Below are 27,545 nucleotides of genomic sequence, written 5' to 3'. Positions count from 1 at the left end.
CAGTAAATTAATTTCCAAAGTTAATTTTAAACACCAGTAAATGAAACACTAGAAAATATAGTCTAAATATCACTTCCATGTGATTAATGGTTTCAAGAAACAGTTCTGCCATTTGAATTCATACCTTCCTTAGTGTACTTTTCACCAGGCCTACATTCCTACAATATTAAACAACTGAAAATGGGTTAAAAGCCAAGCATGTGTTGGGTAGCAAACAAAACGAACCACACACATTAAAATATTTAAAGTTGGTATGACTATGTACTGGAAGTTAAAAATATCAAAAAACAAAACAAAAAAGTGCATGGTATATGTGTTTTGCCAAATAGCATAAAATTTATATTTATTACAAAAACTCAGGCTTCCACTTTCAACCTATAGTATAGTTGGAAAAAATAAAAAAAAAATCAATGTATTTAACTATTTCAAGTTATTAATTAAAAGTTTAGCCACAAAGAGCTATGAGACTGTACTATAGTTCAATCACTGCTGTACCTGGTAGTCTATTCATGTTCACACCTTGAGCGGAGAGACCAATTCCCATGTAACTGTTAAAAAAAAAAAAAGGAAGGAAGGAAGAAAAGCTGGTTATTATAGTCATACATGTATAAATTACCAAATATTATCAAAACCACACCCAAGTTTGAAATTCATAGGTTATAAAAAAGTTATTGCAATTCATTAAACAGCAAAAAATAGTATTAAGCAACAATAAAACTCATATCACAGCAAATTCCAATAATCATTCATAAATACACCCGAAGTATTGGTAAAAATTATGCATTCTACTAACAATAAAAATCATCCTGACTTATCTACACATAAATATTTAGGATTTAGATGTCTAACAAAAAGTACTGAAGGGCTTGTAGAAGAAAAAAAGAAATGTTAAATAAGAAACAAACGTGTGTGAAAAAGGACACAGTAAAAATCTAGACCATACATCTACATAAAAGAACACGGATATATACTTGGAAATGCTGTCAGTATAAAAGCATCTGAGTTCCTTAATAAAATTACACTGAGAAGTATGTACTATAGGGGTATCTATATATTGGTTTTCTAAAAGTGTTTTGGCAAACTGACAAAACTGACTTAAACACCAGACTCTTAATAATTAATTTATGAAACTAGAAGAACAAAATTATCTCCACAGAAGAAATACAAGAGGAAAGGTAATTATTAAGGTATATAATTCATTTTAAAATGTTATAAATATTAATAAAACCTGATAAAGGTAGTTCCAAAAAGTCTAGAACAATATACTTGTAAGTACTGATGCAAAAACAAAAACTAAATAAAAGAGCAACTGAATCCAATATGCTAAAAAACTAATTGTGATTGTATCAAGATTTAAAATGGCATTTGACAAATTTAAGCTACCATTCCTAATGAAAACTCAACACAAGAATAAAAGGAAACTACTTAAACATGATGCGCATTTTTACCAACGGATTAAGAGCAAGCAAGATAATCAATCAACAGTGAAACACTGAAGCCATTTCCATTAAAATCAGGAACATGGAGGTGCTTCCAACAGTTAAACGTTGTTTTGAATGTTTTACAAAATTTAATAAAATTAGAAAACTAAACAACCTGTAAAACTATAAGAAGATACAAAATTATCTTTATTTTTAGTAGCTGTGATTCTAAAGTGTTTAGAATTAATTAGGGATTTTGGCAAAATAACTGGATATAAGAAAAACACTTTAATTTCTTTTCTAGAAATAAAGAAAGTGGTGTCTGTACATATACCAATCAAAATAACTAGAGAAACCATTAAACAGGAATAAAGATATCACGTAAGGCTCAAAAATGATACATTAAAAGCCATAAACAAATGGGTACACTATGTATCTGGATAATTTGACAACATAAAATGGGGATTTTTCCAAAGTTAATATATACATGTTATAATGAGATTGAAAATAGATTATAAATGATTTTCTTAAATTGGATAATGTAATTTTGAAGTTCATATGTCAAAATATAGATTTTTGATCAAACATGAAATTTCTTAAAAAATAAGTTTCTTGCCCAGTAGATATTAAAATTCAGTTATCTTAATTCACAAAAAGCAGTATTACTAAAAGAGCAATGTGTCAAGTGAGACAAGATACAACATTACGGAACAACATTTCGATGTCTTGTCAAGAAGATCCATTAAGTGTGTATTGATTTCAGCCCCTTTATTCCAAATCCAACACGGTGTAAGCATTAAAAAAAAAAAAACAAAAAACAAGGAACAAGTCAATCTTTGAGAAGAAACTCCAAGCTGTGAGCAGGGGCACAGCTATGTGAAGGGGAAAGGGAAAGTACTAGCCTCCCGACTAGGATCTGAATGAAGCTGTTGAATGGATCAGTGACAAATTCTGAAATACTCCTAGTATCACCTTGAAGAAAGAACCTGGAAGCTGTAGTGTAGACCTGGTTTTAGACTAGCTGCCCAGGGATTAGAAAGCAAGTACAAACAGTAATAAAGAGAAAATAAGTACAGAAAAAGGTGAATAAAATGAAGAAAAAAAATGTAAACTTCTTTTAAAATGAGGCCAAAGAATGCAAAATTCTAAAATATACCAAAAAAATATGTCAGACTGAACTCTGGTCAAGATGGCAGCACAGGTAAATACAACACTCGCCTCCTCCCACAACCACATCAAAATTACAACTGAAATACAGAATAACCATCATTCAAACAGGCTTTGAAATCTGGCTGAATGGAAATCCTACACCTAGGGAATTAAAGAAATCACATGGAGACTGGTGGGAAAGGCAGAGAGGCAGAATAGGCTGGTCCCGCCACCATGACGGCGTCTAAGAAATGCAAGGGATATCCTGGCTGCCCCTGAGAAGTGAGGAGTACCCTCAGAGGAGGCCCCTGAGAAGTGAGGAGTACCAGCTCCACATCAGGTACCCCCCATGTCAGGGTTCCAGTGCCAGAAAGAGAAGTCCCCATAACTTCTGGCTGTAAAAATCAGCAGTGATTAAGCCTGCGGGAGACAGAGGGCTTCTGGAGTCTCAGGCAGTTCCTGCTAAAGGGCTTGCACATAAATTGGCGGGACTTACTCCCTCTGAGCTCCAGCACTGGGGTAGCAAAGCAACCTGAAAGACACCAGAGACATAGAGGGAGAAAATGAACTGTCAGCCATCAGGGCGAGAGTTGGGACAGGGGGAGCTATTTTCCAGGCAGAAGTGCTGGCAGAGGCCATTGTTGCTTTGATGATGAGCCTCTCCACACAGAGCTAGCAGGTGAGCAGCATATCTGAGTCTCCACCATCAACCTGGCTCACACTATTCACCCCACCACACCCAATTTGTAGGCCCATCAAAGCTGTTTCTGGAGGCTTTTCCATATAATTGCCAGTCTTGGCTAATGCTTCAGATTTTCCTAAAATCTCTCAAATAAGCAGCATCGGGCCTCAGTACACCCCATACCTCTCACTAAATGTCCCCAGCCCTAACACTAGCAGTAGCTGGCCTTAGTTTGCAGCTTGCCCTTACCTGGGTACCTCCAAACCCAGCACAAGTAGTAGCCATCTGCAGGTGGCCTTGTAACTCATGCCAGATGGTCTCGGGCAGAACACAGGTAGAGGCTGACCTTGTCCTACACCTCCCTGGAGGACCCAGGGACAGTGCAACCAGTGGATAGCTTCAGATCATGTCAAAGCATCACCAGCCAACCACCTCCAAAAGTGACACACCAAGGGGTGGACTCAGTGAGCACCAGAACCCTGCTGAACTAAGTCCTGCTCTGTTGGGTGGACCCTGCATAGCCTATGCTTCACAGTGGTTAGTGATTGGTAGTCAAAACCAGGCCTTGCAGCTAACTGGCCTGAGAGTAAATATCTCCCATTAACGGGCCTACAGCAATCAAGGCTCAACTACAATAGCAGATGTACACAGCCCACATGGGGGCAGGGTGGCATACCTCCACAGCCCAGCTTGGGTGATTGGAGAGGCTGTGCCACTGGATCCTACAAAATACCGACTGCATTAGGCAACTCTACTAATCCTGAGAGATGCGGCAGCTCTACCTAATACACAGAAACAAATACAGCAAGACTGCCAAAATGAGGAGACACAGACTTGGCCCAAAAGAACAGAACTCCAGAAAAAGAACTAAACAAAATAGAGACAAGCAGTCTACTAGGTGCAGAGTTCAAAACACTGGTTACAGGGATGCAATAAACTTAATAAGAACCTCAACAGAATAAAAAAGGAACAATCAGAAATGAAGGATACAGTAACTGAAATGAGTAATTTACAGGGAATCAACAGTAGAGTAGATGAAGCCTACAACCAAATCAGCAATTTGGAAGACAATGTAGCAGAAAATAATCAGAGTAGCAAAAAGAAAAATGAATTTAAAAAAATGAGGATAGCTTAAGGGACCTTTGGACATGAATTAAATATCTACATCATAGGGTACAGAAAGAGAAGAGAGTGAGAAAGGGATTGAGACCCTATTTGAAGAAATAATGACAGATAACTTTTCTAACTTGGTGAAGGAAAAAGACACGTAAGTCCAGGGAGTGCTGAGTCCCAAAAAAGATAAACCCAAAGAAGTTCACACCAAGATACATCATAATTAAAATGCAAAGGTTAAAGACAAAGAGAGAATCTTAAAAAGCAGCAAGAGAAAAGAGTTAGTTATGTACAAGGGAGCTCCCTTAAGATTGTCACATGATTTCTCAATAGAAACTTTGCAGGCCAGAAGGGATTGGCAAGAAATATTCAAAGTGATGAAAAGCAAGGACCTACAATCAAGATTACTCAACCCAGTAAAGTGATCATTTAGAACCAAAGGACAGATTAGAGCCAAAGGACAGATAAAATGCTTCCCCAACAAGAAAAAGCGAATGGAGTTCATCACTACCACCTAATATTATATGAAATGTTAAAAGATATTCTTCAAAAGAATAAGAAAAAAAAATAAACAATAAAAATGACCAAATGGTAATTTTGGAGCTGAAAATACCTGAAATAAGTATTTACTAATGCACTACTGGCACATTAGAAATGGCAAAATGAGTAAGTAAACATTAAGACAGGACCAATCTGAAGAATAGAGTAAAAATATTCAGGTGGGGGGGCGGGAAAGAGTCCCTGGGGCAATATCAGAAGGTCTAAGAGACATGTAAAAAGAGTCTCACAAGGAGAAAAGGAGAGAAAGGGGCAAAAAAAATTTTTTTTGAGAAAAAACTTTTTTTACAGATTCAAGAAGCATGGCAAACATCAGCAAGAAAAAGACATCCAAGCACAAATCACAGTCAAACTGCTGAAAACTGAGAATAAAGAGGTAATCCTGAACATAACCAGAAAAAAAGGCAAATTACTTTCATAGGACTACAGAGATGAAAACTCACTGATTTCTTACAAGAAAATATGAAAGCCAGAAAACAACAGAAATATTTAAAAGTACAAAAAGGGAAGTGGGGGGATCCATACCAACAGTTATATTCAGGAAAATACCCTTTAAGAATGAAACTATTTTCACCAATCAATGCACATTACCAACTTAGGAAAAAACACTACTGATTATTTAAATAATTGCAGGGGAAAAAAGTATTTGAAAGAATTCAATACCCATTCACAATAAAAAATATGAGCACATTAGAAATAAAAGGGAATCTCCACAGTCTACATTCACAAAAAGCCCCTGCACGTAGCATATTTAATAGTAAAACACTGAATGTTATTTCCCTAAGAACAAGGCAAAAATGCCATTCCTCAATATTTATGCTCAAATTATACTTCAAATCCTAGACATTTCATGTTAAAGGGACTTATCTAAGGAAAAGAAGATACGAACAGTAAAGTGACAACAAAGTCACAACTATCAACAACCGAACTTAAAAAACCAAAAACAGAAACAAAAAGGAACTAAGAAAAACAAATAGAACAGGAACAGAACCACAGAAATGGAGATCCCATGGAGGGTTATCAGCAGGGAAGGGGTGGAGGGAGAATGGAGGAAAAGGTACAGGGAATAAGAAGCATAAAAGGTAGGTACAAAATAGACAGGGGGAGGTTAAGAATAGTATAGGAGCCCTTGCTGGTGTAGCTCAGTGGATTGAATGCAGGCCTGTGAACCAAAGGGTAACAGGTTTGATTCCCAGTCAGGGCACATGCCTAGGTTGCTGGCCAGGTCCCCAGTTGAGGGCATGTGAGATGTGAGGGGCAACCACACTTTGAAGTTTCTCTCCCTCTCTTTCTCCTTCCCCTCCCCGCTTCTCCCTCTTCCTGGAAAAAAAAAAAAAGAATTTGTATGTATGAGCCATGGACATGAACCAAGGGGTGGAATGCTGGTTGCGGGGGAAAGGTGGAGGGGAAGGGAATAAAGGGGGGAAAATGGGACAGTTGTAATAGCATAATCAATAAAATATATTTAAACAAAAAAGAAAATGCCAGTTATAACCACACCAAAATATCATTATACACTCAGCAGATTACGAGGTCTGTCCAGAAGATATCCAGCCAGGTAACATGAAAAAGAGAAAGAGACATTTCCTAAAGAAGATACAAAGACACAAGAAACATTATACACAAGACAATGATTCCTCAGCCCTTCCAAGTAGGCACTTTGAGACCTCACACAGTTCTCCCAATCATCAGCTGTCCTGTTGTATTTTCCTGAACTCATTGACAGTCTAAAATCTCTTCCCTTTCAAAGGTGATTTTAGTTTTGGGAAAAGCCAAAGTTGCAGGGTGCCAAATCTAGGCTGTAGCAGGGCTGAGCCACCTGGGTGACTTGATGTTTCGACAGAAAACTCTGCAAGAAATGTGGTGCATGAGCTGGCATGTTGTCAGGATGAAGGTGCCAATCACTAGCTGTCCACAGCTGCGGCCTTCTGAATCATTCAAATAGTTTCCACAGAGGAATGTTCAAGCTTAATGCAAAATCTGATGCAGATTCATTGTTCTACTAGCTCAGTCATTGTGAATGAGACGGCCACACAGTACATGTGCTCATTCAACGGCATCTACCATCTACTTCACTGACTAGTACAGTGAAGTCGTCATTGTTCATGCACGTGCATGCCAGTCCACTCTGCTTGGCTGCCAGGTTACATCGATGTCATACAAACCGTTATCATTATGTTAACAATGGCTGGACTTTTTCCAGACAGACCTTGTATTTAAAATTTAAAGGACTGACAATATCAGTATTGCCAAAAGTATAGCACAGTAAGAACTTTCATAGATGGATGGTGGGAATTTAAAACAGTACAACCTCTTTGCAATGGTGGCTGGCAGTTTCTGGTAAGACTGAACATGTACCTACCCCAAGACCCCACTGTTCTACTCGTAAAAGAAGGTATATGTCCAACCAAAAGACTTCTACAAATATTTTCATAGCTGCTTTATTCACAAAACCCTGAAATACCTTGGGTTTCTATCAACAAACCAATGGATACACAAGTTGTGGTATATTCTACTCAGAAATATGAAAGGGCTGAGGGAGTCCCTCTCCCACACCGCAGGTGCCATCTTTCTTGGGTGGAACACTCCCTTCCTAGGCAGTAGCCTGGGGGAAAAGCATCAGCCTCACCCTCTGGGTACCCTCTAACCCCACCATGCAGAGCTTGTGCCATGCTGAGGAGTTAGCTTCCTTGGTCAGGGTATAGAGGTCTGGACAGACTTAGGAAATATCAGTGACTAAGTTATGTGCCTTTGGAGCAGATGGGCCATTCTCCTCAGTTTCCCATGAACTTACCGGTCCCCCCCCCTCCCACATGCCATCTTTCAGGCAACCAGCGACCCCATAACTCCTGACTCCTGGTAGTTCTACCCTGCCAAGGTCTAGGTAGAATCCAGGATAGACTGAGTTGAGTGGCACTGAGGCAGGGGCCACTCCCCTTACCTTCTCCCAAGTCTAATAGGCATCACCCCTTCACAGGAGATCCACTAAACCCATCCTCCTGACTCCCAGCACCTTTGCCCTGCTGAAACAAGGCTCCTGGCAGAATCAGGGATAGACTGAGTTGTCTGGCTCTAGGACTAGGGACCATTTTTCCTTGCCCAACCAGTAAAGAACACATGGTCAAATCTTGGTTTGTTTGGGCCTGATGCACTCTGTTGGCCCCACCCTGATGACTTTATGAGACCCCACCCCAGCACAGAGGTCTGTAGACACTGGCTTGTGGCAGCTAGACTTGGTATACTCTGGGACATTTGCTGAGTGGCCTCAGACCTAAAACTGGAACTGAGTTTGAATGTGTATCAATCTGGTGAACACCACCCACTCCTACCTGGTGACTCACTGAGAACCCACCCCATGCAACTTGAGAACCAACAGAGGCTCTGTCAGTGACTGAGCATAACAGGCAGGCAGCAGGCAAAGGAGGATCTCAGGGGTGCCTTGGGACTTTTGCTGACATGCCTCTAAAGTAGGCCTTGGTGCACAACTTTATTCTTTTCACACACACCCAGGCCCAGCAGAGGCAGCCACAAACTGTACCACTTTGTAGCACCACACAGGTAGCCAAGGGCCACTCACAGGCAGCATCTAACACTGGCCTACACCAAAATCTCTCCCAAGAGGCTCCAGAACCAACACACCCAGTGGCAAGCTTCCGGTAACATCAGAGAAGGATCTAATTAGCTTTACAAGTAGCATATCCAAAGGGTGACCTAGGCAGGCAACAGACCTTGCTGTAGTGAATTCTGCTTCCTGCAGTCAGCAACTGCACAATAGCTTATATACTTTAGTCAGAAATGATCCACCAGTGAGCCCACACACAAATAGACCAATGGCGCTCACAGCCAAATTACAACAGTACTTACAGAACCACACAAGGGAGATTCTTGGAGCATCCAGCTCAGGTGTGCAAGGTGATTGTACCACTGGATCCCACAGGAAACCTACTACATACCACCCTAGGAAGGCTGAGAGTCATAGCAGCTCTACCTAACACACAGAGATAAAAACAAAGAGGCAGCCAAAATAAAGAGAAAAAGAAACATGCCCCAAATTAAGGAACGGGAGAAATCTCCAGAAAAAGCTAAATGAAATGAGGGTGAGCAATTTATCAGATACAGAGTTCAAAGTAAGGGTTGTAAGGATGCTCAACAGCATGAAAAAAGACAGAGAAATCAAAAAAGAACCAGTCAGAAATGAAGAATAAATATCTAAAATGAATAATACACCTGAAGGAATAAACATTTGGTTAGATGAAGCAGAGGATCAAATCAGCAATTTGGAAGACAAGGTACCAGAAAACACACAATCAAAACAGCAATAAGAAAAAGGAATTTTAAAAAATGAGGGTAATTTAAGGGACATTTGGGACAACATGAAGTGTAACAATATCTGCATCATACAATTAACAAAAGGGGAAGAGAGAGAGAGAGCGTGCAGAAAATAAGAACATATCTGAAGAAATAATGACCAAAAACTTCCCTAACCTGGTGAGGGAAAAAGACACACAAGTCCAGGAAAAACAGAGAATCCCAAACAACATGAACCCAAAGAGGCCCACACGAACCACATATCATAATTAAAATGGCACAGCTTAAAGACACGGACAGAATCTTAAAAGAAGAGAAAAGCAGTTAGTTGCCTACAAGGGAGCTCTCATAAGATTATCGGCGGATTTCTCAACAGAAGCATTTCACGCCAGAGGGGATTAGCAGTGATGAAAAACAAGGACCTACAACCAAAACAACTTTATCCAGCAAGGTTAACATTTAAAATTGAAGAAATAAAGAGCTTCCCAGACAAGAAAAAGATAAAGGTGTTCATTACCACCAAATCAGTATTACAAGAAATGTTAAAGGGTAAACTACAGGAAGAAAAAGTGAAGGAATACAGTTGGAAGAATAAAATGGCAATAAATATGTATCTATCAATAACCACTTTAAATGTGAATGGCTTAGATGCTCCAATCAAAAGACAGAGGGTAGCTGAATGGATAAGAAAACAAGACCCATATAATATGAAGGGGGACCCCAAACAAACAAGAATTTATTTATAAAAAATTATGTATTTATTCTCACGTTTAAACTTCAGGATCCTTCACAGTACTCTCCATTTGATGCAATACATCTACTGAGACTTTTTTTCCACTCCTCAAAACAGTTTTTGAACTCATTGATTTTGATACCTTTTAGTGCTTCTACTGTTTTTGTTCCACCTCTTCTACACCCGCAAAATGTTTCCCTTTGAGGACTTTTTTCATCTGAGGGAACTAAAAAATGTCACCGAGAGTGAGACTGGGTGGATAGGGAGAATGGGGCACAGGGGTTATGCCATAAAAACTGCTGAACACTCAGCATAGTATGGGCAGGTGCACTCATAAATCACCCATCATGAAATGGGCAAACATGTTCAAAGAGTGTTCAAAAAATAGTCACTGAAGCCAAACGCAGTCTCTCACAACACCACCAGCTGGTACACTGACCAGCTGGTACACAGATGGGTTCCTAGAACACTCACCTAGTGGGGGCAGCCTGTACAAAGGGCCCACCCTCCAGAAGACAATTCTGGGTGTTTTTTGGGACCCCTCTTCTATATGCTGTCTCTAAGAGACGCATCTCAGAACAAAAGATACAAACAGACTAAAAGTAAAAGGACGTTAAGATATTTCATGCAAATGGAAATTAAAAAAAAAAAGCAGATTTTCAAACAACAGACTTTCAAACAAAGGCTCTAGTAAGAGCCCTGGCCAGCATGGATGGGATGGTTGGGTGTCATCCTGCAAAGTGAATAGTTGCTGGTTCAATTCCTGGTCAGGGCACCTACCTAGGTTGTGGGTTCGGTTCCCGACTGGGGTGTGTATGAGAGGTGTATGAGAGGCAACCCTTCGATGTTCCTCTCTCACATTGATGTTTCTCTCCCTCTCCTTCCTCCTCCCTGCCGCTCTCTCTAAACAAAAAAAAAGGGGGGTGGCTATAGTAAGAGATAAGGAAGGACATTACATAATGATAAAGGGAACAATCTGATCTTTTCTCTCTCACATTGATGTTTCTTCCTCTAAAATCAATAAATTTAAAAAGTTTAAACCATGAATGGATTAACAATAAAATTGAGGAAGAAATCAAAATATACATGAAAATGAGAACACAACAACACAAACTGGGACACAGTGAAAGCAGTCCTAAGACAGAAACTCATAGCAGTGCAGACCTATCTCAAGAAACAAGAAAAATCTCAAATGAACTAACTTTTCACTTAAAGGAACTAGAAAGTGAACAACAAAGTGAGTAAAGTAAATAATAAAGATCAAAGCAGAAATAAATGAAACAGAATATAAAAAAATATACAAACGATCAATGAAACTAAGAGCTGAGTCTTTAAAAGGAAACAAGAGTGACAAAACTTTAACTCACCAAGAAAAAAGGCAAAAAGGACCCAAATAAGTAAAGTAAGAAATGAAAGAGGACACTGACACCAATGAAATACAAAGGATTCTAAGAAAACATTATGAACAATTGGACAACCTGAACAAACTGGATAAATTCCTAGAAACATACAATCTTCCAAAACTAAATCAGGAAAAATCAGAGAATCTGAATAGACAGATATACCTAGTGAAATTGAAGCCGTAATCAAAAAACTCCCACCCAACAAAAGCCCTGGACCAGATATAGCTTCAAAGGGGAATTTTACCAAACATTCTGAGAAAAACTAATACCTCTCTTTCTCAAACTATTCCAAAAAATTCAAGAGAAAGGAAGACTCCCAAGCTCATTTTACAAGGCCAGCATTATCCTAATTCCAAAACCAGATAAAAACACTATAAAAAAGAAAATTATAGGTCAATATCCCTGAACGTAGATGCTAAAACCCTCAACAAATACTAGCAAACCAAATGCAGCAATACATCAAAAAGATCATACACCATGATCAAGTGGGATTTATTCTAGGGATGCACTTTACACTGAAAAAGACATGACATGACATTTACTTGGAAAAGTGAGTGACATAAAGAGTGCAGCCTATAAGTTATTACTAATTGGTGGAAGGAGAGTTATTCAACAACGGAAATATTTTAACACCAGATGTGCTTAGGTGTGGCTCATAACACAGTGAACCAAGATAGTTGGAAGATGTTTGAAGTGTTGCATAACATATAAAAACAAGCTTAAATTCAACAACAGACAGGGAGTGGCAAGATTTAAGTATACATACAAGAAATTTATTATTGTGGTACCACATGTTTAGAAAGGGAAATGGACATGAATATACTTCAGAACAATGTATCAATACAGATGATTTCTAATTATACACTTATTAGCACTGTTAAGTTAATAATGACTGTGGCAAATATCAAATAACAGAACAGGAGGAGGTTAGTTTAATTCCTATTGTAGATAGGAATAAGGTTACTATTATTGCTTTACATTGTTAATGCTATGTAACCCTATTAGATAAGCAGACTTCTCATCAGAAACCATGGAAGCCAGAAGGCAGTGGCATGACAAATTCTAAGTGTTGAAATTTCAAAAACAAAAAACAAAACAGCCTGTAAACCAAGAATTCTATATCCAGCAAAGGTATAATTCAAAAATGGTGTTCCCAAGTAAACAAAAACAAAGAATTTGTCTCTAGCAGACCTGTGCTATAAAAAATAGTACAGTGGAAAAGAAATGACACTACACAGTAACTCAAATCCACACAAAGAAATAAGGAACATCAGTAAAGATAACTACAAAGCTAACACAAAAACCAGTGTAAATGGTATTTTTCTTTTAACTCTTTTCTTCTCCTAGTATAAAAGATATAAACCAATAAGTGAAACTCTCTGAGCTTAAACTGTATAAACATATGATTTTATGCTAATAATAGCAAAATAGAAGGAAGAAAATGGAATTAAGTCGGCATTAATCCAAATTATATTGTTTTAAGTTATTATCTGAGTAATCCTCCAGAACAACTGCTAAGAAAAATCTCATAACTTGAAATGAGTTTCTCTAGGACCCACCAATTCAAGTCTTAGGTATCTATCTAGAAGAAATGAAAATACACCCACACAAAACTTTTACAAAATGTTTGTAGCAAATTATTCATAACAGCCAAAGAAAAGTGTTTTACCTACTTATGAATGAGTAAACAAAATGTGATATATCCTTAAATAATGGGATATTATTTGGCAACAGCAGGGAATTACTGATAAATGCCACAGCATGAATGAACCTTGAAAACATGCAAAGACAAGTAAAAAACAAAAGGTTACATGTTATATGATTCCATTTATATGAAATGTCCAGTACAGGCAAATCTATAGAAACAAAATAGGTAAGTGATTGCCTGGGGTGGGGAGAAGTGCCTGCCAATGGGTAGTTTCTTTTTCAGGTGATGAAAATGTTCTAAAATGAAACAGTTGGTAAGGATTGTACAATTCTGTGAAACACCAAAAACTAACCAAAATGTATGTGCTTAAGGGTAAATTTTTATGGTATATGAATTATGTCTCAATGAGACTCAATAAAAATCATTGTCTTTTAAATAAAACATAACAACGGGACTTCTGGTTTCAGTTCCAATATGTAAAGAGCTTGAATTTTGTCACTTTTATCCTCACAACAAGGAAAATGGTGAACAAATTGAAAAATCAACAACTCTTCTTAGAGTCATCAGAAAACTTGAGTTCCCAAGGCAAAACGCCTCTAGGAAAATTGAAGAGACAGAAAAAGACAGAATCAAAATTAAGGAGCAGGAGCCTCTGAAGACAGTAACTGCTGGGCATACTTCAAAGGTAACTGATGAATTGCTGGAGGCTGTAAACTAGCTTGAGCTTTAAAAGCCTTCCCCTTTTAAAGAAGCCTCCACATAGTCACGAGTGTTACCTTCAAGAGTTCCACCAGCTTATCATCTGGAAAAATTTTCTTCGTTTTGGGCTCCAGGAGAGGAAAAGCAGATATGCCCAGAGCAATCTGTCCACCTCAACAAAGACCTGCCTCCAAAAGAAAGTAGTTTATCAGAGTCTCATTTGGCCTAGAGTAATAAGGACAATCAGACAACTCCAGTCCCAGCCAGCCTTCCTGACTAAAGAAAGGGGAGGGAGAAAAAGACTAAAACTCTTCTGAAGATCACAGCCCAGGGATGCTGATCCAACGCAACAACTGAGATTTAATCATAGGATTATAAAACACACTTCCAGCCCTCAGTACCTTATCACCACATCAACAAGGCTCCAGTATAATAACAGATGACAAGTGGGAGAGCTACAAGACACAGACTCTAATTAAGGAGTTTCTAGGGAACCCAAACAGCCGGGAGGCAACAAGGAGAAACGAAGAAATGGGAGGAAAATGAAGCCTCTGACACCTACAAACAATACAAACACCTAACAAACATTAAACGCAGCATAAATTCTAGCCACATAATTATAAAATCTCACTGTCATCTACTTACCTCAGTTCCTATATACAATAAGTCATATAGTTTTCAACAAAAAAATTATACTGCATGACAGAAAGCAAGACAAATTACATTCCAAAAAGACAAAGCAAGCATCACAACCAAACTCAGATATGCAGAGATTCTGAAACTATCAAAGTAAGAATTTAAGCCCTGGCTGGTGTGGCTCAGTGGATTGAGCATGGGCCTGCGAACTAGCAAGTTGCTAGTTTGATTCCCAGTCCGGGCACGTGCCTCGGTTGTGGGCCAGGTCCTCAGCAGAGGCACACCAGAGGCAACCACACATTGGTGTTTCTGTCCCTCTCTTCCTCCTTCCCTTCCCCTCTCTCTAAAAATAAATAAATAAAATCTTAAAACAAAAAATAAAAAATAAGAATTTAAGGTAACTGTGGTTTATATGTTATTGGCTATAAGAAAGAACCAAAGCAAAATGCTAGAAACCAAAAACACTAACACAAATCAAGAATGCTTTCAATGGGCTCCCCTTTAGACTAAACACAACTAAGGAAACAATCAGTTGAGTGTAGAGATTTGTCTGTGGAAATGTCACACACTGAAATGGGGGGAATAGAATACACAACAAAATCTGTGACACAACTATAGAAGGTATAATATGCACATTTTGGGAATGTTAGAAGGACTGAAATATTTTAAGTAACAATGACTGGAAATTCTTCCAAAATTAATGGCAGACACCAAATCAAAACCCCAGAAAACTCGGAACACAAAAGAGGTTAAAAAGAAAAACATCAAAACCTAGGTTTATTGTAGTCAAATTGCAAAGGCCAAAGAGAAAAAACTGAAATAAGCTAGAGGAGCTGAAACAAAACAAAAATTTTTAAAATACCTATATGAAAGAAAGATAAAAATTATATCAGACTTCTCTTCAGAAACCATACAAGCAAAAAGAGACTGTAGTGAATTACCTGAGTACGGAAAAAATAAAAAACCCTAGAATTTGATATACAATGAAACTTTCCTTTGTAAGTTAAGGACAAATAAACACTTCATCAGCTAAACAAAAACTGAGGGAATTTGTTGCCAATCTGTTGCCTTGCAAGAAGTACTAAAAGTTCTTCAGAGAGAAATAAAAGACATGTGAGAAATTCAAATCTACATAAAGAAAGGAAGAGGCTCAGAAAGAAAAAATAAAATCTTTTACTTTTCTTATTCTAAATTGATCTCAGATAACTGTTCAAAAAATAAAACTAACAATGAATTGTGCCATTATATTACTAGTTTATGAATAAGTGAAAAGATTGAGAACAGTATTATAAAACACAGGAGGGAGGACTTCATTATAATCTGTTATAAAGCGCCTGCACTGTCTGGAAAGTGGTAACATCTTATTTGAAAACAGAGTTGTGTTAGCTGGAATTGTCTATTGCAAACTCCAGGGCAAGGACCAATAAAACTTAAAAATAAATATAACTGATATCTTAAGATAGGAGAGAACATGAAATTATAAAATGCTCAATTAAACCCAAAGCAAGTTATTTTAAAAATAATTAAAAAAAATTAAAAATTAATGAATTTTAAAGAGAAAGAAAACAAGATTTAAAATAAAGTAACAAAGAACAGATGCAATGATTAGAAAATAGTTACAAATAGGGTTGATATCAACCCAACTATAACAACTGGCACTTTCAACAAGAAAGGTCTAAATACACCAAGAAACTGACAGATTGAATAAAAAACATGACTCATGTTGTTGATAAGAAACCAACTTTAAATATAAAGACACAGAGAGATTAAAAGTAAAGGGATGGAATGAAGGATAAAAACCACATGATTATATCAATAGATGCAGAAAAAGCATCTGATAAAAATCCAGCACCCATTTATGATAAAAACTCGCAGCAAAGTGGGGACAGAGGGAACAGAACTGAACATAGTGAAGGTCATAATAAAAATCCACTGTCAGCATCATACTCAATGGGCAATAACTATAAACGTTCCCCTTAAGATCAGGGGGAACAAGACAGGAATGTCTGCTTTTACACCTCTTACTCAAGAGGTACTGGAAGTCTTAGTCACAGCACTCAGACAAGATGAAATAAAAGACATCCAAACTGGAAAGAAGAAAAACTATCTTCATTTGCAGATAACATGATGCTGTATATAGAGAACCCCAAAGACTCCACCAAGGAACTACTAGAACTGATAAATGAATTCAGCAAAGTAGTAGGATACAAAATTAATATCCAGAAACTAGTTGCATTTTTATGCCAATAATGAACTAACGGAAATGGAAATTAAGAAAACAATCTCATTCACAATTGCTTCAAAAAGAATAAAATACCCAGGGATAAACCTAACCAAGGTTGTAAAAGACTTGTACTTGGAAAATTATCAGACAATGAAGAAGAAACTGAAAAAGATACAAATAAGTAGAAACACGTACCATGTTCATGGACAGGAAGAATTAACATCATTAAAGTGTCCATACTAACCAAAGTAATCTACAGATTCAACACAATTCCTTTCAAGATTCCTATGAAGTATTTAGCAGAACTAAAACAAACATTACAAAAACTTATATGGAACCATAGAAGGCTCTGCATTGCAACACTGGTTCTGAGGAAGAAGAACGAAATTGGAGGAATCATGCTACCTCATATCAAACTACACTACAAGGCTGTAGTAATCAAATCAGCATGGTACTGGCATAAAAACAGACACACAGATCACTGGAACAGAACAGAGAGCCCAGAAATAAACCCACATCTTGACAGCCAATTAATACTCAACAGAGGAAGCAAGCACATACAATTGGCTATATACGGTTTATTCAATAAATGGTATTGGGAAAATTGGGCAAATAAATGCAGAAAAATGAAACTAAACCCCCTTCTTACACCAGACAGAAGAACAAATTCAAAATGGATTAAAGACTTAAATGTTACACCAGAAACCATAAAATATCTAGAAAAATAACACAGGTAGCAAAAGGTCAGACATTGCTCATAGCAATATTTTATCATATCTATCTCCCAGGCAAGAATAACAAAAGGAAAAATATGAGAGACTACGTCAAACAAAAAAACTTTTTGCACAGCAAAGGAAAACATCAACAAAATAAAGACAACCCACATGATGGGAGAACATATTTACCAATATATCTGATAAGGGGTTAATATCCAAAATTTATAAAGAACTTACAAAACAACCCACCCAATTAAAAAATGAGCAAAGGACCTGAATAGACTCTTCTTGAAAGAGGACATACGGATGGTCAATAGACATATGAAAAGATGCTCAACATCACTAATCATCAAAGAAATGCAAATTAAAATCACAATGAGATAACATCTCATACATGTCAGAATGGCTATCATCAATAAACCAACAAACAACAAAAGCTGGCCAGGATGTGGAGATAGGGGCTAAATGAGCTAAAACAAAACAAAAATTTTAAAAATACCTATATGAAAGAAAGATAAAAATTATATCAGACTTCTCTTCAGAAACCATATAAGCAAAAAGAGACTGTAGTGAATTATCTGAGTAAGGAAAAAATAAAAAACCCTAGAATTTGATATACAATGAAACTTTCCTTTGTAAGTTAAGGACAAATAAACACTTCATCAGCTAAACAAAAACTGAGGGAATTTGTTGCCAATCTGTTGCACTGTTGGTGGGAAGGCAGACTGGTACAGCCACAGTGGACAGCAGTATGGACATACCTCAAAAAATTAAAAATGGATCTGCCTTATGACCTACCAATTCCACTTCTGGGAACATACATGAAGAAACCCAAAACCTAATTAGAAAGAACATAAGCACCCCTATGTTCACTGCAAAGTTATTTACAATCTTCAAGATAAGGAAGCAGCCTAAATGTCCATCAGTGTTTGAGTGAATAAAACAACTATGGAACATTTACACAACGGACTACTACTCAGCCATAAAAAAAGATGAAAATTTTACCCTTTGCAACAGTATGGATGGACCTGGAGAACATTATGTTAAGTGAAATAAGCCAGTAAGAGAAAGACAAATACCATATGATTTCAGTCATAAGTGGAATCTAATGAACAAACTGAACTAACAAGCAAAACAGAGACAGCCTCATAGATGGAGAGCAGGAGGACAGCTAAGTCGGGGGAGGTTAGGATTTGGAGGGACTGAACAAAAATGCAAAAGTACTTATGGACGCAGACAACAGTGTGGCAACTGGGGGAGTGGGTATAAATGTACTAAATGGTAATGGGAAATATACAATGAAAAATTTTTTAAAATAAAAATGCTTTGTTGAAACTTAGCTAAATTAAAAAATAAATAAATAAAAGTAAAGGAATGGAGAAAGACACACCATGCTAACACTGTGTTAATCAAAACACTATGTTAATCAAAGGAAGGTTGGACTAGCTACACTAATTTCTAACAAAGCAGACTTCAGAAGAAGAAAAATTATCAGGGATAAAGAGTTTTACTTAATGGGACAAGGTCAAGTCTCAAAGATGATATAACAATCCTTACTGTTTATGTGCCTAATAACGAAGTGTAAAAGATGTGAGACAAAAACTTCCAGTCAAGATGGATAGCAGTGTAGGGAGACATGCTTCGCTTCCTCCAGCAACCACAAAAAGAATTACAACTAAATCTCAAAAAAATAACACCCAGAACTATCAGAAAATCAGAACTATCAGAAAACTGTATGGAAGTGTGAAGCCACATTCATCCAGACAGGTAGGAGGGACAGACATGTGGAGACTGGGGAGCTGGGGGCGGGGGAAGATGCGAGGCGGCGGAGGGAAATGGGCACAGCCAGTCCCACATTCACATATGGTGGATAAAAACTGGGATACCTTGGGAAGAAGCCATCCCAGCCCTAGGCCAGACAGCACAGCCCAGGGTTCCAGCGCCAGGAAGATAGATCCACATAACTTCTGGCTGTAAAAATCAGTGAGGGTTGGAGAGGTGGAAGGACAGCTAAGTGGGGGGAGGTTAGGGGTTGGAGGGATTGCTGGATTTTCAGGAGATTTTGCTTAAAGGGCCCACACGGTCTTAAAATGTACACAAACCCACCCACTCTGAGATTCAAAACCAAGGCAACAGCTGTGCCACTGCCAGCCACATACAGAGAGTGGGTGAAGTGACTAGAAACGGGGCGAGTGCCAGGCAAATCCCCAGACGTCAGGCAGTGGCACAGTCCTGTCTCAAGAGTCCTTCCCCCACAGAGAACCACAAAGCACTTAAATGGGTTGTCCTACCCTGGTGATTACCTAAGGCTCCACCCCACACAATTTACAGGTGCCTTTTACAGGGAATCAAAGCAGCTCTACCTAACACACAGAAACAAACACAGGGAGGCTGCCAAATTAAGGAGACAAAGAAATATGGCCCAAATGAAAGAACAGAACTACACTCCAGAAAAAGAACTAAATGAAACAGAGAGAGCCAACCTATCAGATGCAGAGTTCAAAACACTGGTGATCCAGATACTCAAAGAACTCATTGAGTATGGCAACAACATAAAGGAAGAAATGAATATCACACTAAGTGAAATAAAGAAAAATCTACAGGGAACCAACAGTGAAGGGAAGGAAGCCAGGATTCAAATCAATGATTTGGAACATAAAGAAGAAATAAACATTCAACCGGAACAGAAGAAGAAACAAGAATTCAAAAAACACAAGGAGAGTATAAGATGACTCTGGGACATCTCCAAACGTGCCAACATCCAAATCATAGGGGTGCCAGAAGGAGAAGAGGAAGAGCAACAAATGGACAACTTATTTGAAAAAAAATAATGAAAGAAACTTCCCTAATTTGGCAAAGGAAATAGACATACAAGTCCAGGAAGCTCAGAGTCCCAAAGAAGTTGGACCCAAAGAGGACCATACCAAGACACATCATAATTAAAATGCCAAAGGTTAAAAATAAAAGAGAGAATCTTAAAAGTAGCAAGAGAAAAGCAGAGACTTACCTACAAAGGAGTTTCCATAAGACTGTCAGCTGATTTCTCAAAAGAAACTTTGCAGGCAAGAAGGGACTGGCAAGAAGTATTCAAAGCAATAAAAACAGGGACCTTCAACCTAGATTACTCTATCCAGCAAAGCTATCATTTAGAATGGAAGGGAAGCACTTTATCTAAAGTGCTTCCCAGATAAGGTAAAGCTAAAGGACCACCAAGCTATTATTATAGGAAATGTTAAAGGGAATGATATAAGAAAAAGATCAACACTATGAATATTAAAAAGGCCACAAATTCACCACTACCAACAACTGAATCTAAACAAAACAAGAAACAAAAAAACCCTAAGCAAACAACCAGAACAGGAACAGAATCATAGAAATGGAGATCACGTGGAGTGTTATCAGCTGAGAGGGGGAAGGGAGAGAAGAGGGGAAAAGGTGCAGGAATTAAAAAAACATAATTGTTAGGTACAAAATATACAAGGGGATGTTAGGAATAGAGTAGGAAATGGAGAAGCCAAAGAACTTATATGCATGACCCATGGACATGAACTAAGGGCAGGGATTGCAGGAGGCGAGGGTGGGTAGTGGGCAGAGTAGGGCCAAGGGGGAAAAATTGGGACAATTTTAGTAACATAATCAATTAAATATACTTAAAAAAAAAAGATGTGAGACAAAAACTGATAGAACTTCAAGGAAGAATAGTTACATCCACTATCATAACTGGAGACACCAACAAAGCTGTATCAGTACCTCCCAGACAAAGCAGGCAAAATACTAGTAAGGATACAGTCAAACTCAATAGTGCTGTCAATCAACTGGATTTCATTGACATTTGCAGAATACTTCACCCAATAGCAGCAGAATACACATTATTTTCAAGCTCACAAAAACATTAACCAAGACATATTCAGGGTCTTAAGACAAATCTTAACGTATTTTAAAAATTGATATAATACAAAGCATGCTCTCAGACCACAACAGAATTAAACCAAAAATCAATTAAACGATAGCTGGAAAGTCCTAAAGAGCTATTATAAAAACAAACAAAAAACAATGGACCAATATCTCTCTCAATAAAAACAGACATATTAATTATTAATGTATTAATATCTCAATAAAAACAGACATAAAATATCCACAACAAAATATCAGCATATCAAATCCAACAATGTATAAAAGGAAGCAAACACTACAACCAAGTGGGACTTACCCCAGGTATGCAGAGCTGGTTCAACATTTGAAAATCAATTAATATAATTTATTTCATCAACTGGCTAAAAAAGATGATCATAACAATAGATGCAGGGAAAGCACTTGACAAAATCTAACACACTTATTCATGAATAAAACTCTGAGTAAACTAGGACTAGAGGGGATCTTTCTCATCTGAACAAAAGAACATCTTCAAAAAATCTACAGTTAACATCATACTTAGTAGTGAGAAACTAGATGTGTTCCCACTAAGGTTGGGAAAAAGGGAAAGATGTCTCCTCCCCCCACTCCTATTCAACACCATAATGCAAGTCCTGTAACCCAAGGAGACAAGAAAAAGAAAGAAAGGAGTTACAGATTGCAAAGGAAGAAATAAAACTGTCTTTGTAGCAGCTGACAAGAATATCTTTGTAGAAAATCCCAAAGAATTGACAAAGCACTCTTGGAACTAATAAGGGATTACAGGAAGGTTATAAGATGCAAGGTCAATAAGCAAAAGTCAATCACTATATATTAGCAGTGAACAATCAATTTGAAATTTTTTAAATGGTGTCATTTACATTAGCACCAAGAAAAAGGAAAAAGGTATATTTCTAACAAAATATGTACAATATTTATATGATGACACTATAAATATAACTGATTAAAAAAATCAAAGAACTAAAGTGGAGAGATTCCACATTCATGAACAAGATGACTCAATATTATTAAGATGTCAGTTTGATCTACAGATACAACACAATCCCAATCAAATGCCAAGCAAGTTATTTTATAGATACCAACATGCTAATTCTAAAGGTTACATGAAAAACGCAAAAAATCCAGAATAGCAAACACAATACTAAAGGAGAACAAAGCTGAAAAACTGACACTACCCTACTTCAAGACACACTATAAAGCTACACGATATTCAAAGACCACACGATATTAGCAAAAGAATAGACAAATAGATCAATGGAACAGAACAGAAAGCCCAAAAATACACCCACAAAAATACAGTTAACTGATTTTTGACAAAGGAGCAAAGGCGACTCAATGGCGAAAGGAGTTTTCAACAAATGGTACTGAACAAATAGATACTCACTTGAAAATGTGAATACAGACACAGACCTTACAAAAAAGTCTTTCACAAAAAAGTAATTCAAAATGAACCACAGACCTAAAAATAAAACCCAAAACTATAAAATGTCTAAAAAGTAGTGAAGAAAAAAATTTAGTGACTTTGGATTCCACTATGATTTTTCAGATACAAAATGGAAAGCAAGATCTGTGAAAGCTGAACTTAATTAAAATTTAAAATTCTTCAAAGGACAGTGCTAAGAGCCCTGGCCAGTGTGGTTCAGTTGGTTGGAGTATCATCCCAGATCCAAAAGGTTGTGGGTTCAATTCCCCAGTATGGGTGTGTATGGGAGGCAACCAATCAATGCTTCTCTCTTGCATGGATGTCTCTCTCTCCTCCCCCCCTTCCTCTCTCTCTCTACAGGCAATAAAAAAAATGTCCTTCAGTGAGGAGTTTAAAAAGAAAAGATAGTGTTAAGAGAGTGAAAAAAGCCACATATTAGGAGAAAATATTTGCAAAACACCTATCTGATGAAGGACTTGCATTCAAATATACTAAGTTGTCTTAACTCAATAAGAAAACAACCCAATTAAAAAGTGGGTAAAACATCTGAACAAATACTTCACCAAAGATCTACAAAATGGCAAATGAGCATATAAAAAGATGGTTAATATCACATGTCCTTAGGGAACTGGCAAATTGAAACAATGATGAAATACCACTACATACCTATTATAACAGTTAAAAACAAACAAACAAACAGAAATACCCCAACACACCAGCTGCTAAGTGAGGATGCAGAGCAACAGAAACTCTCATTAACTGCTGGTAGAAATGCAAAATGGTATAGCCAATTTGGAAGACATTTGGCGGTGTTTTTACAAAGGTAAACATAGTCTTATCATATCATCTAACAATCATGCTTCTAGGTGTTTACTCAAATGAGCTGAAGGCTTATGTCCACACAAAAACCTGCACATGAATGTTTATGAGAGCTTCACTCATCACTGTCAAAAACTAGGAATAACCAAGATGTTTCTCAATAGGATAAACAGTGGTACATCCATATAACGGAGTATTATTCACTGATAAAAAGAAAGGATCTCTCAAGTCATAAAAAGACATAGAGAAATTTTAAACGTATATTGCTAAGTGAAAGAAGATAGTCTGAAAAGGTTATGTACTATGTAATTCCAGTTATCACGGCTAGGAAATGTAAAATTATGGTGACAATAAAAAGATCAGTGGTTACCAGGAGTCTGAAGATGCAGGGCAGTGGGAGGAGGAAGTATGAATAGGTGAACCACAGATTTTTAGGACAGTGAAACCATTCAGTATGATACTATAATAGTAGATACCTGACATTATGCATATGCCAAAACCCATGGAACTGTTCAACACAGAGCAAACCCTCACGCAACCTAGGGACTTGAGTTAATAATAATGTCTCAATATTGGCTCCACAGTTATAAAAATGTACCACTAACACAGGATATTAATAGGGGAAACTGTGGAGGACAGAGGGGTACAAGGGAACTCTGTAGTATTTGTTCAATTCTTCTATAAATATAAACTCATAATGGGCATGAACTGGAAACCCATTTCTTCAACTGGTAAAGGAATGAATAAACTGTGGTGTGTCCTTACAATGGAATACTACTCGGTTGTAAAAAACAATGACCCGCTGGTACAAGCAGCAACCTGTACTAATCTCAAATGTACTATGTGAAATGAAAGAAGTCAGTCTCAAAAGGTTACGTACTACATAGTTCCTTTTATATGTCAGTTTTGGAAAAGAAATCCGTTAGGAGGGTAAGAAGAATGGTGGCTGCAGGACTCTATGCATTAGTCAAAACTCATAGAACTGTACAAACAAAGAAGGTGAATTTTACTGTATGTTCATTTAAAATAAATTTTTAAAAAGGTTATACTGCAATAAAAAAGCCACACGTGAAAATAATCATGAAAAATGTGACCTCACTAGTAATAAAAGAAATCCTTCTTAAAAAGGCAAACCATTTTTCGCTTAATATACCCCAAGAAAAGAATCATGGATAAATGCAAAATCTCTACAAGAATATTTAATGAAGTGCTGGCTGTTATATAAGAACCAGGGCTAATCTGTATGCGGGACAGTGTGAACATTTAAATTATGCAGCACTGCTGCCCCCAACTCCAGAAGGCCCCATGCAGGCCCTGTCCGCTATGCAAACTGGATGGCTACAGGCAGACACGGCCCTGCAATTGAGGAGCCATCCAACTTTGGCCGGGCCCTGCTAGAACCTAAAAGGCAAAACAAACCTATATGGTAATTATAAATGCTGCTAAAAAATAGTTATTTAATAAAACATAAAGATATCTAATAATGAGGGGGAATGCATGTTGTAAAACACCTTGTACATTTTTTGGAAATGTAAACTAACAATGTTTCCCAAAAGGGTAAATATGGAGGGTAGATGAAATAATTCAATTTTTAGCAATTTCAAAAAGACTGGCGAGCTAGACATTTCTGTCCTATAGGATTGGAGCTAGCTTTTAATTTACTCGATTATCTATTTAACCAGTACCTTATCTGAAACTCAAAAGCAGTTTTATGACTGTGATTTCTTAACACACACTTTTATAAATTTCAGATGTAAAGAAAATTTCAAATTACACTAAATGTCACCTTCTCGGTAAGCATTCATCTAATGGGCATAAAGGTCATCTATCAAATTCCTTGCTTGATGTTTAATTTTAAACATTAAAATTCTGAATAGTTTCTTCATGTTACTCAAGGTACAAGTGGGACCTCGTCTTACAGGACTTTAAAGTTACCTAATACCTTTTTAAATAAAATCTTTTATTTCTACAGAACGGCATCATGAATACAACGACACAATGCATTAAGAGCTCTGAAAGACCACTGGCGTGCATGCGGATGTGTGCCTGTGTGTGTCTTTCTCTCCGCGATCCCATCCTCGTGTCAAGACACTTTGAGCCCAGTGTTTTCTCCATGAGCACCTTTGCCGCACAACTGATCTCGCCATACAAGGTAAAATAACTGGTTGACAACTTGGCTTACATCTGGTGGACAATGTATTTAAGTTGGTTGTCAGTTTGGTTTCATTTCTCCAACGACAAAGTTGTCACAGTATTTCCATTTTTATATTATATAAATCTTAGCCTCATAATGGTCTATACGGTGACAAGAGTAGACTTGGTGGTCTTAAAATAGTGGATAACAAGCAAGCATAAAGCCAGACTGCGAAGCTACACATAAAGCCGAACTGCATACTACACTACAAAAGACAACACACCAGTCTGCAAATCCTTCGGTGAGCAGTTATTCTTCCCACCTATCAACACCAAAAGTTTACCGAGCTATGGCAAATATAAGAGGTGGCTCCTAATTCACAATTTGTTAGAGAGCATTAATTATCAATTTTTGGGTTGGAAAATGGCACCTCTCAATGAAGAAATTTAAAAAAAAAAAGGAAAAGTGTGATGCCGAACAAGACAAATCAACAAGCAAGAAAAAAATTATACTATGAACAAAAGACTTCCATGACTATGTATTTTCATTTTTTGTTATAAAGTCTTTAAATTTTGATATTAATTTTCAAATTTCATTACGTCTTTTTAAACATCCCTTTATTTTTTGTTCTTTTATGGTGAATTTGTCTTACGACCAATTAGTTGTGCACAAAAACACTTGGGGCAAAAATGCTTATGGGGCCCTGGCTGGTGTGGCTCAGTGGATTGAGCCTGGCCTGAGGACCAAAGGGTCTCCAGTTCGATTCCCAGTCAGGGCACATGCCTGGGTTGCAAGCCGGGTTCCCAGTGTGGGGCGTGAGAGAGGCAACCACACATTGATGTTTCTCTCCCTCTCTTCCTCCTTCCCTTCCCCTCTCTAAAAATAAACAAACAAACAAATAGATCTTTAAAAAAATGCTTATGGGGAAAATAACTAGAACCAGGACAGTTACTTGTTACAAGCTACCAATAACATTTAAAGAAGATATGAACATACACCTTCTGTATGTAGAGGAAGGAATATATAACTACTTTCAAACATTAAAAGTAGACTGCTGATATATATTCAACTGGTTCATAAAATTAACCTAAAAACATTTCATCAAAAGTTGCAGATGCTCCTGTGAAAATATTTCAATCAAGTTTTTAAAACATGTATAGTTCAGGGTTAAAAGAAAAAAGCAATCACTAACCAAAAATGTTTAAGAACTTATAAAAAGCAAACAAAAAGAAAGTAATTGTCTAGAGAGCCACGGTTCTGAAAGATCACAAACACATCAGAAATTATGACAAAGTAAGCAGATACACTTTACTTGATCACTGTACTAGTCATTTTTTTTTTAATTTGCTGTATTTTATATGATGTTTACACATCTTTAAAAGCTTTCTGGCCAGGGAGACACTGCTCATCCCAGGACTAGCCCTTTCTTAGAGATAGCAAAGGTCTTGGCCAGGAACATCTCTTTCATACAGGTACAAACTAACCAATTCCAAGTCAACAGCCCCAGCCATCTCCTTATCTACCTCACACACAGATGCACACAAGCGAGGATTTCACTTGCCCTAAATCATTCCAGGACCAGGTACCAGACAACCAGAGACTATACTCCAATAGCCCAAACACCACTGGAATTATTCAAACATGCCAATCCTAAACAACTGACCCAGCCCTGCCTTGTCTTTCCCTCGAAACCCCAAGAAACACTTTTCCTCTCACTACTGTCTTCTGCCACCTGTCCAAAATCTGATCCTTCCCCTGTGACCGAGTCACCTGCATGACACCTCTGGGGCCAGTGAGTATAATAAACGTCCTTCCAAGCCTCGTTCTTACTTCCTCCTGTGGCCACAACTTTACCATACCATATCCCACACATACATTCATACAACAGCCACTGCTAATGTACAAAATGCAAGAAGATGCATACCCAAAGTATTAGATTAAGTACTAATCACTGAAATAACTGAAAT

At 37.5% G+C, this 27,545-nt stretch overlaps 1 protein-coding gene across 2 annotated transcripts in view; it reads right to left on the bottom strand.

Moving 5' to 3' along the window:
• The window catches only part of RANBP9 (RAN binding protein 9), an 82,206-nt gene that overhangs the window by 35,392 nt on the left and 19,269 nt on the right, over positions 1–27,545 (bottom strand). Inside the window, exons 3-4 of one of the 2 annotated variants that reach the window (XM_053920255.2) lie at positions 10,745–10,867; positions 496–548 (exon numbers count right to left, since the gene is read on the bottom strand). In XM_053920255.2, the coding sequence (XP_053776230.1) occupies positions 496–548; positions 10,745–10,867 (176 nt within the window). The remainder of the gene's footprint in view (positions 1–495; positions 549–10,744; positions 10,868–27,545) is intronic. The other variant, XM_024565566.4, reaches the window with a different exon arrangement.

This window comes from Desmodus rotundus, chromosome 3, assembly GCF_022682495.2.
Source record: "Desmodus rotundus isolate HL8 chromosome 3, HLdesRot8A.1, whole genome shotgun sequence".
Taxonomy (NCBI): Eukaryota; Metazoa; Chordata; class Mammalia; order Chiroptera; family Phyllostomidae; genus Desmodus; species Desmodus rotundus.
This window is presented reverse-complemented; position numbering and strand designations above follow the sequence as displayed.